Raw genomic sequence first — 12,577 nt, forward strand, 5'->3', positions numbered from 1 at the left:
GAAGAATGCTGAAAATTAGATTGGTAGATTGTGTGACTAATGAGGAGTACTGAATAGAATTGGGGAGAAGAGGATTTCGTGGCACAACTTGACTAGAAGAAGATATCGGCTGGTAGGACATGTTCTGAGGCATCGAGGGACCACCAAGACAGTATTGGAGGGGAGTGTGGAGGGTAAAAATCGCAGAGGGAGACCAACAGATGAATACACTGAGCAGATTCAAAAGGATGTAGGGTGCAGTAGTTACTTGGAGATGGAGAAGCTTGCACAGGATAGAATAGCATGTAGAGCTGAATTTCTTGTATTGTTGACCAGAGTTCTTGCCTTGTTTAAACTATAAAACGCCTTGACAAAGTCAATCATGGCCACGTGTGTCTCATTATTAAATTATCTTTTCAGTATCTGCAAAGTGAATATATTGCCCACTGTTGTACGTCCAAATCTAAATACACTGATCATCAGTTAAAATTGTTTCACCTACCGGCCATAAACTTAGAGTTAAGTTATTAGCACACTCCAAACTAAAACGATAACTAAGCGAGAGCAGTGTGGGGTACCTGCGCCTGCGCCTGGCCGCGGCCCGCGCGGCCCTGCGCCGTGGAGCGCGCGCCCTGGCCGGCCGCCTCCACCTGCCCCTGGGCGCCGGTGCCGCGGCCGCGGTCTCCCGTCTGCGCCTGCGCCTGGAAGCTGCCCCCGGCGCGGGCCGCGCCGCTCACCTGCGCCTGCGCCTGCGCCGCGCCGCCCGCCAGCGCCCCCTGTGCTGACGCCGCCGCGCGCGTCTCGTTCTCCTTGCGGTCCACCGTCGTCTGGGCCTGAGCGTCGCCTCCCGCCTCTCCCGGGTAGCCCGGGACGCGCGCCAGCTCTCCCGGCACTTGCGGGTAACCCGGGACGCCCGGTACGACTCCCGGGGGATACCCGGGCGCGCCGGGGACACCCGGAACTTCACCCGGCCCCGCTCCCGGAGGGTACGCTCCCGGTCGGACTCCCGGAGGGTAACCGGGTACCGCGACGCCGGGAGGGTAGCCCGGGACGGCGGGAACACCCGGGTACACTCCGGGCGGGTAACCGGGTGCGCCCGGAGACACTCCGGGCGGGTAACCGGGCGCCCCCGGAGGCACTCCGGGAGGGTATCCGGGGACACCCGGTACTCCGGGCGGGTATCCGGGAACGCCTGGAACGCCGGGAACGTAGGAAGGGATACCGGGTACTCCGGGGGGGTAACCGGGGACGCCCGGTATGCCGGGTACGGGTCCCGGTGCGACGCCGGGAGGGTACCCCGGCACGCCGGGTCCGGTCGGTACTTCTCCGGGTCGCGGAGCTGCGGGGTATCCGGGCACGCCCGGTCGGACACCCGGCGGGTAACCAGGTACTCCCGGTACTTCTCCAGGGGGATAAGGTGGGACGCCGGGTCGCTCGGCGGGAGATGGCCAGATACCGGGCGGGTATCCCGGAGGGACGCCGGGTACTCTTCCGGGAATGCCGGGAATTCCCGGTCGAATTCCGGGAGGGTAACCGAGATCTCCCGGTCCGACGGGAACGGGTTCTCCCGGACGGTAGCTCGGTAGCTGACCTGGGATTCCGGGCACTCCCGGATAGACGCCCGGTGGTACTCCGGGTGCTACACCTGGAACCCCTGGCACAATTTCTCCCGGATATATCCCTGGGCGGCCTTCGGGTACTCCTGGTGGTGACGGAACTGCTCCCGGCCTTAATCCCGGAACTCCCGGAATCCTCTCTCCGGGAACAGCGCCCGGATATCCTGGAGGATAGCCCGGTACTGACGGTGGCCGCATTATGTCGCCTGGTGGGTAAGGTGGCTGTCTGGGGGGACCAGTCGGATATCCTGGCACTCCTGGAATTCTGGGGATATATCCTGGCACTCCTGATACACTTGGCACAGCTTCTCCTGGTCGGACACCTGGTGGATATCCGGGAACACCTTCTCCTGGTCGAACTCCTGGAGGATACCCAGGTACACCTTCTACTGGTCGAACTCCCGGAGGGTACCCAGGTACACCTTCTCCTGGTCGTAATCCTGGAGGATAGCCAGGTACACCTGGAACAACCTCTCCTGGACGGATTCCTGGTGGATAACCGGGCACACCTGGTACAGCTTCTCCCGGTCGGAGTCCCGGTGGGTATCCAGGTGCACCTGGCACAGCTTCTCCTGGTCGGAGTCCGGGTGGGTACCCGGGCACGGCACCTGGCACAGTTTCTCCCGGTCGAACTCCTGGTGGGTATCCGGGCACACCTGGCACAGCTTCTCCCGGTCGGAGTCCGGGTGGGTACCCGGGCACGGCACCTGGCACAGTTTCCCCCGGTCGAACTCCTGGTAGGTATCCGGGCACACCTGGCACAGCTTCTCCCGGTCGGAGTCCCGGTGGGTACCCAGGCACAGCACCTGGCACAGTTTCTCCCGGTCGAAGTCCTGGTGGATATCCAGGTACACCTGGTACTGCTTCTCCTGGTCGGACTCCTGGTGGGTATCCAGGTACTTTTTCTCCTGGCCGAGCCCCCGGTGGGTATCCTGGTCTACCTGGCACCATTTCTCCTGGTCGTACTCCTGGTGGGTATCCAGGTATACCTGGAACATATTCTCCTGGTCTGGCACCTGGTGGGTATCCTGGCCTTCCTGGCACTACTTCCCCTGGTCGAACTCCTGGTGGGTACCCAGGCACACTAGGTACAGCTTCCCCTGGTCGGACACCTGGTGGGTAGCCTGGTACACCTGGTACTGCTTCACCTGGTCGGACTCCCGGTGGGTACCCAGGTACGCCTTCTCCAGGTCGAAGGCCTGGCACAGCTTCCCCTGGTCGAATTCCTGGTGGGTATCCAGGTACTCCTGGTACTGCTTCCCCTGGGCGAACTCCTGGTGAGTATCCTGGTACAGCTTCTCCTGGTCGGACTCCTGGTGGATATCCAGGTACACCTTCTCCTGGACGAATCCCTGGTGGGTATCCTGGTGCTCCTGGCCGAACTCCTGGTCGTACTCCTGGAGGATATCCAGGTACACCTGGTACGACTTCTCCTGGTCGAACTCCTGGTGGATATCCAGGTACACCTTCACCTGGTCTGACGCCTGGTGGGTATCCTGGTACTCCTGGTACACCTGGTATGGGTTCTCCTGGGCGCAGTATTTGTGGCTGTGGAGGGAAGAGCCCTGGAAAGCCGCCACCGAGAGGGAAGCAGTCTGCACAATCGCCGGTGCCAGACTGGCTCTGGGCCTGACCCATGCCGCTGCTCCCACCTGCAGGAATAACAGTAATGAGTTTCCAGTATATGACTGTTGCAATCTATTATATATTTACATATGATCAAGTTATCATATGATAAAAGACTTTTGCTATATTGTATAATGATTTGTAAATACTGTCTTTTCATTATAGTTCCTGAGAGCCATACAGCACCAGCAAATGTATGATAAGACAAATCATGATACACATTGCCAATATGTTTACTGAACATGGCATACCTTGAGAGACAAAGTAAAATTATTCTTCTGGTTCAACTTGTTCCTTTGCCGTCATCACCAACATCCACTGTTTGTGTGGACATATAGTTGAATGGTTCACTAGAATTAGGGTCTATGCCTTGTGCAGTTAGGTTAGAGAAACAAGCAATTTTTCTAAATTTCAGTTTTTATCCGAGACGCGAGTTGAACAGAATTTAGTTTTGGTACAGCACTACTGAACTCATCAACAAATCCGTGGGAATTCGTTTTGAAATTGACCATCATTTATTCTCATCTTTCAAACCTCTCACACATAAATTTATAGTTGAGAGATTCTGTGAAGATTTATAGGTTGATTACTTAAACAGCCTTGTTGACTGAAGTGGCAAGTAGACAGATTTAGTATTTTGAAGAAACAGGTTCGGTGTTAGTTGTTAACTCGTTTGGGCATCTTTGTGCTGTTGTTCTGCCGGAAACGTAGTGGCTGCAATACCTATGGTTAAGTGACTCCAAGAAAATCAGTTCGCCGTCAAGCGTGAAAAATGAGCATTCTAAGAAGCGCTATACACCGTATCTAGACAGAAGATTTTCTGAATGCCTATAAAACCTTACTCGAGAACTCAAAGTAAAATATTCTGGGTGATTGGGCTGCTTTATATTGCTATGCAGACGTCTTGTCCAAAACTCTACGTTTCCGCTCCTTTGCTGATATCTTCTTCAGGAGCCTTTTGGTGTTCAGGGGTGGCTGAAAACTTCATGAAAACCACTGTCGTGGCCACTTATAAGACGATGTTTCCTCGCGCTTTTCCGGTGAAGTAGAGCTATTTGGTAAAATTCCATCGTTACTGGGTCGGTGCTGATAGCTGGAAGTGAAAGTTTTCAAAATAATGTCGTTATAGTGCCGTCTGATTGGCTTCCTAAAAGTTGCATATGAGGACCACAAATCTTTTCAGTCTACATAAACAGTTTATCAGGAGAAGCATAAGTTGACCTCAGACGTTTTCGGTTTAAATAAATGATTTACTACACGGGTTGAGCAGCAGTCTTAGGTTGTTGACGGACGCCACTGAGTGGTTGTAAATAAACATACGCTGCCTCACAAAAAACGTGAAGTTCCTGGAAGACGTTGTCTGATTGCAACTTCGTACATGCGCACACGGTTGGCGCGTCTGTAAATGATTCGAAATGCACCTCCCTGCGTCAGGTAGAACTACCCCCACAGAGCATTGTTCAGCGTCATCAGTCGTGGTGGGACGTATAAGGGGCGTGAACAGCGTTAGATGTTGAGCGATCACTGTGAAATGGGAGGTAGTGCTATCAGCACCTGACCCAGTTTGAAAATTGTGGGTCTGTTTTTGGCTGGCTGGTCGAATCGTGCACTATCGAGATTTGTGGGGCGCCCGGATGTGGTAGGGGCAGATGTTAGACTGTGTACGAAAGTGAGTACAGGCATACATGCCGTCAAGGTTCCTGTCATCCACGTCTGACCACCATAAGGAATGTTACACGGTTGCCTCTGTGCCTGCTGTCCGAGAACAAGTAATGATCCGAAACTTTCTGGCAGATTAAAACAGTGTGTCGAACCGAGACTCGAACTCGGCACCTTTTCCTTTCACGGGCAAGCGCTCTACCATCTGAGATACCCAATCACGACTCACAGCTTTAATTCCGCCAACATCTCGTCTCCTGTCTTCCAAATTTCACAGAATCTCTCCTGCAGGAGAGCCAGACGAGGTACAGGCGGAATTAAAGCTCTGAGGAGGGGTCGTGAGTCGGGCTTGGCTGGCAGAGCGCTTGCTCGCGAAAGGCAAAGGTCCCGAGTTCGAGTCTAGGTCCGGCACACAGTTTTAATCTGCCAGGAAGTTTCAAATCAGTGCACAGTCCGCTGTAGAGTGAAAATTTGATTCAAGTAATGGACGTCTCGCAACATTCTGTGTCGTTCCGCACCTCTGGGGAGAGGCTATCAGTAGCCACAGTAGAGAATTACCATACCATGTGTGGTTGCCCTTAACAGCAAAAGGCATACGGGGACGTTTGGAGTGGCGCCGTGATTGGGTAGCATGGACTGCTAATGACTGGCATTGCACTCTGTTCATCGATGAATCGCGTTCCTGCACTACTCCCGGATGACCATGGAGGCAAGGTCACGTTCTGCCAATGTTCTCGAGAGGCACAGGGGCTTTACTCCTGTCGCCATGATGTGGGAAGCCATGGGATTTGACTTGGTCACGGCTGGTAGCAGCTGAGGGAACTGTGACGTCACGGACACCCTGCGTCCTCATGCGCTACCTCTCATGCGACAGTATTGCGTTGCCATTTCTCAACATGACAATGATCGTCAAAACATGACACGTGTCTCAATGAACTACCTACGCGATGTTGAGGTACTATTTGTCCCAGTGCTAATGCACAGGATAACAAGCAACAATTAAAACAGTTTTCAAATAACTTCCGGGAATTCAGCCAGGTAACACTTTCAGCAACCGCCGATATTTCGGCGGGAGAACACCCCGCCATTTTCAAGGCAAACTGCAACGGACAGGCGGCGTACATGCAAATTTAATACCTCGGTTCTCCGACAGAAGCAGGAAAGATAACACACACACACACACACACACACACACACACACACACTGAACACTAGTGCCACCAAAGATGGCCAAAGTCAGAGCTATCGATAGTGAGACTATGAATTCGCAGGTGAGGCAGCATTGACTCTGTTCCTCTGTTTTTTGACAAGGGAGAGAGCCGGATTCCAAACAGAGTTTAAACAGAAACCTCCATCCCTGTTAACGAGGTTGCTCGCTAATTTAATCTCAACTGCCTCCCTAATGACACTGTCCCAATAGCTGGACGTGCATGCCAATATCTCGGTGTTATTATATAACATGGGGTGACCAGTATCCAAGCAATGTTCGGCAATAGCAGATCTATTTGGCTGCTGTAATCGTGTGTGCCGTTTATGCTCAGTACATCTGTCCTCCACGGTCCTGATAGTTTGACCAATATATGCCATGCCGCAGCTACAAGGAATACGATATACACCCGCCTTACGCAGTCCAAGATCATCCTTAACGGAACTCAAATGTGCTCTAATTTTAGATGGAGGTCGGAAAACACATTTCACATCGTATTTCCGTAAAATACGACCGATCTTATTGGACGTGTTTCCTACGTAAGGCAAAAAGGCAGTAGACTTAGGTGTTGACTCAGAATTATCATCAATCACCCGATGTACAGTTGGTCGATAGCGCAACGCACGTTCAATCTGTCTATCACTATAACCATTTTGCCGAAATGTAACTTCAAGATGGGACAGCTCAGCCTCCTGAAGAAAAGTGGTTTGTCGCAGGACACAATCAAGAGGCTTAACACCTATAGTGCCGTTCCCCCTAGGTTATATGGCCTTCCAAAGGTTCATAAGGAAGGGGTTCCTTTCCGTCCTATAGTGAGTAACATTGGCGCTCCGACATATCGTGTATCCAAGCATCTTGCTTCTCTGTTGAGTCCACAAGTAGGACGGTGTGAACATCATATCAGGAACTCAGCTGATTCTTTACGTCGTTTGGAGGGACTGAGGCTGAATGACTCTGATATTTTAGTGAGTTTCGATGTGGTCTCTCTCTTCACTCGTGTTCCTCTGTCTGATTCGTTGCGGTTAATTGAAGCCAGGTTTGCTGCTGATTTAACTAATCTCTTTAAGCATGTGTTGACATCCACTTACTTTTTATTTAATGACCAGTATTACGAGCATACAGATGGAGTTGCGATGGGTAGTCCGTTGTCTCCTGTGATCGCAAATTTATTTATGGAAGACTTCGAGGAACGTGCATTGGAGTCGGCGCCTTTAAAACCCACCTGTTTCTTCAGATACGTTGACGATACCTTCGTTGTTTGGCCTCACGGCAGGGAGAATTTGAATGTCTTTCTAGAACATCTGAACTCGATCCACCCGAACATTCGTTTTACGATGGAGGTGGAAGAGGATGGTTGCCTTCCCTTTCTCGACGTGTTGGTTAGGAGGAAGGATGATGGATCATTGGGACATGCAGTCTACAGGAAACGTACTCACACCGACTTGTACTTACAAGCTAATAGTTGTCACCATTCGGCTCAGCGTGAAGGGGTACTTCGTACCTTGGTACACAGGGCACATGTCGTTTCTGACGCTGAGACTTTGCCAGCTGAGCTGTCCCATCTTGAAGTTACATTTCGGCAAAATGGTTATAGTGATAGACAGATTGAACGTGCGTTGCGCTATCGACCAACTGTACATCGGGTGATTGATGATAATTCTGAGTCAACACCTAAGTCTACTGCCTTTTTGCCTTACGTAGGAAACACGTCCAATAAGATCGGTCGTATTTTACGGAAATACGATGTGAAATGTGTTTTCCGACCTCCATCTAAAATTAGAGCACATTTGAGTTCGTTAAGGATGATCTTGGACTGCGTAAGGCGGGTGTATATCGTATTCCTTGTAGCTGCGGCATGGCATATATTGGTCAAACTATCAGGACCGTGGAGGACAGATGTACTGAGCATAAACGGCACACACGATTACAGCAGCCAAATAGATCTGCTATTGCCGAACATTGCTTGGATACTGGTCACCCCATGTTATATAATAACACCGAGATATTGGCATGCACGTCCAGCTATTGGGACAGTGTCATTAGGGAGGCAGTTGAGATTAAATTAGCGAGCAACCTCGTTAACAGGGATGGAGGTTTCTGTTTAAACTCTGTTTGGAATCCGGCTCTCTCCCTTGTCAAAAAACAGAGGAACAGAGTCAATGCTGCCTCACCTGCGAATTCATAGTCTCACTATCGATAGCTCTGACTTTGGCCGTCTTTGGTGGCACTAGTGTTCAGTGTGTGTGTGTGTGTGTGTGTTATCTTTCCTGCTTCTGTCGGAGAACCGAGGTATTAAATTTGCATGTACGCCGCCTGTCCGTTGCAGTTTGCCTTGAAAATGGCGGGGTGTTCTCCCGCCGAAATATCGGCGGTTGCTGAAAGTGTTACCTGGCTGAATTCCCGGAAGTTATTTGAAAGTTGTATACGCCAGGAGAAACTCAGGTCTCACAATTAAATCAGTTGTGGACCATCTCACCTCGGGAGAGGATACGACAGCTTATGACACACTTTCCAAGCGAATCAGTGCATGTATCGAGGTCAAAGGAGGTGCAAGCCATCAAGCTCATGGTGAACTCGACTCGATGCTGTAATCACTGGAACAACATCACATACCCATTTAAATCCGATAGGTTTCATTTAGTTTCCTCTTTGCCTTTGGGGTGCTTCACAGTTTTGTCCGACACTGTAGAATAACTTTTTGTATCGCATAAAAACTCAACTTAAATGTGGATGAATAGTGGAATGGTTCAACATCAAAGTATTCAGATAAATATGGGGACCCTCTCACAGCGTTAAAATACCAAGGGGTAACAATCCAAATCGATTTGCAATGGAACGGATAGGTGAAATACACTCCTGGAAATGGAAAAAAGAACACATTGACACCGGTGTGTCAGACCCACCATACTTGCTCCGGACACTGCGAGAGGGCTGTACAAGCAATGATCACACGCACGGCACAGAGGACACACCAGGAACCGCGGTGTTGGCCATCGAATGGCGCTAGCTGCGCAGCATTTGTGCACCGCCGCCGTCAGTGTCAGCCAGTTTGCCGTGGCATACGGAGCTCCATCGCAGTCTTTAACACTGGTAGCATGCCGCGACAGCGTGGACGTGAACCGTATGTGCAGTTGACGGACTTTGAGCGAGGGCGTATAGTGGGCATGCGGGAGGCCGGGTGGACGTACCGCCGAATTGCTCAACACGTGGGGCGTGAGGTCTCCACAGTACATCGATGTTGTCGCCAGTGGTCGGCGGAAGGTGCACGTGCCCGTCGACCTGGGACCGGACCGCAGCGACGCACGGATGCACGCCAAGACCGTAGGATCCTACGCAGTGCCGTAGGGGACCGCACCGCCACTTCCCAGCAAATTAGGGACACTGTTGCTCCTGGGGTATCGGCGAGGACCATTCGCAACCGTCTCCATGAAGCTGGGCTACGGTCCCGCACACCGTTAGGCCGTCTTCCGCTCACGCCCCAACATCGTGCAGCCCGCCTCCAGTGGTGTCGCGACAGGCGTGAATGGAGGGACGAATGGAGACGTGTCGTCTTCAGCGATGAGAGTCGCTTCTGCCTTGGTGCCAATGATGGTCGTATGCGTGTTTGGCGCCGTGCAGGTGAGCGCCACAATCAGGACTGCATACGACCGAGGCACACAGGGCCAACACCCGGCATCATGGTGTGGGGAGCGATCTCCTACACTGGCCGTACACCACTGGTGATCGTCGAGGGGACACTGAATAGTGCACGGTACATCCAAACCGTCATCGAACCCATCGTTCTACCATTCCTAGACCGGCAAGGGAACTTGCTGTTCCAACAGGATAATGCACGTCCGCATGTATCCCGTGCCACCCAACGTGCTCTAGAAGGTGTAAGTCAACTACCCTGGCCAGCAAGATCTCCGGATCTGTCCCCCATTGAGCATGTTTGGGACTGGATGAAGCGTCGTCTCACGCGGTCTGCACGTCTAGCACGAACGCTGGTCCAACTGAGGCGCCAGGTGGAAATGGCATGGCAAGCCGTTCCACAGGACTACATCCAGCATCTCTACGATCGTCTCCATGGGAGAATAGCAGCCTGCATTGCTGCGAAAGGTGGATATACACTGTACTAGTGCCGACATTGTGCATGCTCTGTTGCCTGTGTCTATGTGCCTGTGGTTCTGTCAGTGTGATTATGTGATGTATCTGACCCCAGGAATGTGTCAATAAAGTTTCCCCTTCCTGGGACAATGAATTCACGGTGTTCTTATTTCAATTTCCAGGAGTGTAGTTGGGCAGGAAATGCACGTGGAAGACATATTTGTTGCAAGAGTGCAATGCTTGGCGTTCTCACCGTGTCAGCCTGGAGAAAGACCAGCTAGGGCCGTAAAGAATCGGAATAGTTCATATTACGTTGTGACATAGATGCTCAGGGATCTTAAATGTGAAATTTTCGAAGAACCGTAACACAGCTCTTGCGAAAGTCTGCTAGCTAAATTTAGAGAACTGCTATTCAAGATGAATTGTACAATATTATTAATATTTTTCTTGTATAGAATGAAATTTTCACTCTACAGCGTAGTGTGCGCTGATATGAAACATCCTGGAAGGTTAAAAGTGTGTGCCGGACCGACACTCGAAATCTGAAGCGTTGCCTCTAGCGGGCAAGTGCTCTACCATCTGCTCTACCCAGGTACGACTAGGCCTTCCCCTCACAGCTTCACATCCGCCAGTATGTCGTCTCCTACCTTCCGAACTTCACAGGCGCTCTCCTGCGAAACTTGCAGAACTAGAACTCCTGGAAGAAAGGATATTGAGGAGACATGGCTTAGCCACAGCCTGGGGGATGTTTCCAGAATGAAATTCTCACTCTGCAGCGGACTTGCCGGCGAAAGGCAAAGGTCCCGAGTTCGAGTCTAGGGCCGGCACAGATTTTTAATCTGCCAGGAAGTTTCATATCAGCGCACACTCCGCTGCAGAGTGAAAATTTCATTCTGGAAACATCCGCCAGGCTGTGGCACAGCCATGTCTCCGTTATATCCTTTCTTCTAGGAGTGCTAGTTCTGCAAGTTTCGCAGAAGAGTTTCTGTGAAGTTTCGAAGGTAGGAGATAAGGTACTGGCGGAAGTAAAGCCGTGAGGAGGAGGCGTGGGCCGTGCTTGGGTAGCTCAGATGGTAGAGCACTTGCACGCGAGAGGTATAGGTCCCGATTTCGAGTCTCGGTCTGCCACACAGTTTTAATCTGCAAGGAAGTTTCATCTTCAATGTATGTTTGGCATAGAAATCTAAGATTATGAAGATTAGGGCGTGTAAGGAAACGTACAAAATGGCTCTGAGCACTATGGGACCTAAAAGGTGTGGTCATCAGTCCCCTAGAACTTAAGGAAACGTAAAGACATTGCTCGTTTACCTTAGCCCTACTTCACAAGGGAATGGAATATGACCGGGAATAGTTAATAATAGTGCAGTGTACCCTCCGCCATGTTATATACGACTGTACGGAGTGTACTGGCCGGCCGAAGTGGCCGCGCGGTTCTGGCGCTGCAGTCTGGAACCGCGAGACCGCTACGGTCGCAGGTTCGAATCCTGCCTCGGGCATGGATGTGTGTGATGTCCTTAGGTTAGTTAGGTTTAACTAGTTCTAAGTTCTAGGGGACTAATGACCTTAGCAGTTGAGTCCCATAGTGCTCAGAGCCATTTGGAGTGTACTGAAGAAAAAAAGAAAACATCGACGACGTTTAGTGTGATTTGCGGGAATACTTGACTAACACGTCGCTGTGTGGAGCCGAAGTTTGACGACTATGGCGTCAGTGTGTCATCGGACTGCTGGTGGTAGCACAATTCTGACCGCATCCCTGCGCATATACGGCATCTTTTTTGTTCTTCATTCCCGCCACAGCTGGTTAGCTGAGCTGTGTACCAGTGCAGTAGAACTGTGGAGAGCATTAACACGTGTACCAACGCACAAGTACTATAACAAGCAAATGGCAAAGTTGATAGCAATGGCAGAACTGCAGTACTATTTTATAACTGCAGGTTTCCCAAACAGAAAAATTCCGCATCATTGGAAACCCTCAGCAATTGAGAGAAGACTACGAGAGATTTGAAAGTTGCAAGTTAATACCGTGTTTTTCACTAGATCCTTCTTTTCCAGAACTGAAGCATGTTGTTGTTGTGGTCTTCAGTCCTGAGACTGGTTTGATGCAGCTCTCCATGCTACCCTATCCTGTGCAAGTTTCTTCATCTCCCAGTACCTACTGCAACCTACATCCTTCTGAATCTGCTTAGTGTATTCATCTCTTGGTCTCCCTCTACGATTTTTACCCTCCACGCTGCCCTCCAATACTAAATTTGAGACCCCATGATGCCTCAGAACATGTCCTACCAACCGATCCCTTCTTCTAGTCAAGCTGTGCCACAAACTTCTCTTCTCCCCAATCCTATTCAATACTTCCTCATTAGTTATGTGATCTACCCATTAATCTTCAGCATTCTTCTGTAGCACC

At 50.9% G+C, this 12,577-nt stretch overlaps 1 protein-coding gene across 4 annotated transcripts in view; it reads right to left on the bottom strand.

Annotated features, from left to right (window-relative positions):
- Positions 1 to 12,577, bottom strand: part of LOC126260836 (collagen alpha-1(III) chain-like) — a 224,543-nt gene that overhangs the window by 43,600 nt on the left and 168,366 nt on the right. Inside the window, exons 5-6 of one of the 4 annotated variants that reach the window (XM_049958236.1) lie at positions 2,402 to 3,247; positions 558 to 2,203 (exon numbers count right to left, since the gene is read on the bottom strand). In XM_049958236.1, the coding sequence (XP_049814193.1) occupies positions 558 to 2,203; positions 2,402 to 3,247 (2,492 nt within the window). Of the gene's footprint in view, positions 1 to 557; positions 3,248 to 12,577 lie in introns of all 4 variants that reach the window. The other 3 variants (XM_049958235.1, XM_049958234.1, XM_049958233.1) reach the window with 3 other exon arrangements.

The sequence above is a fragment of the Schistocerca nitens genome, chromosome 5 (assembly GCF_023898315.1).
Source record: "Schistocerca nitens isolate TAMUIC-IGC-003100 chromosome 5, iqSchNite1.1, whole genome shotgun sequence".
NCBI lineage: Eukaryota > Metazoa > Arthropoda > Insecta > Orthoptera > Acrididae > Schistocerca > Schistocerca nitens.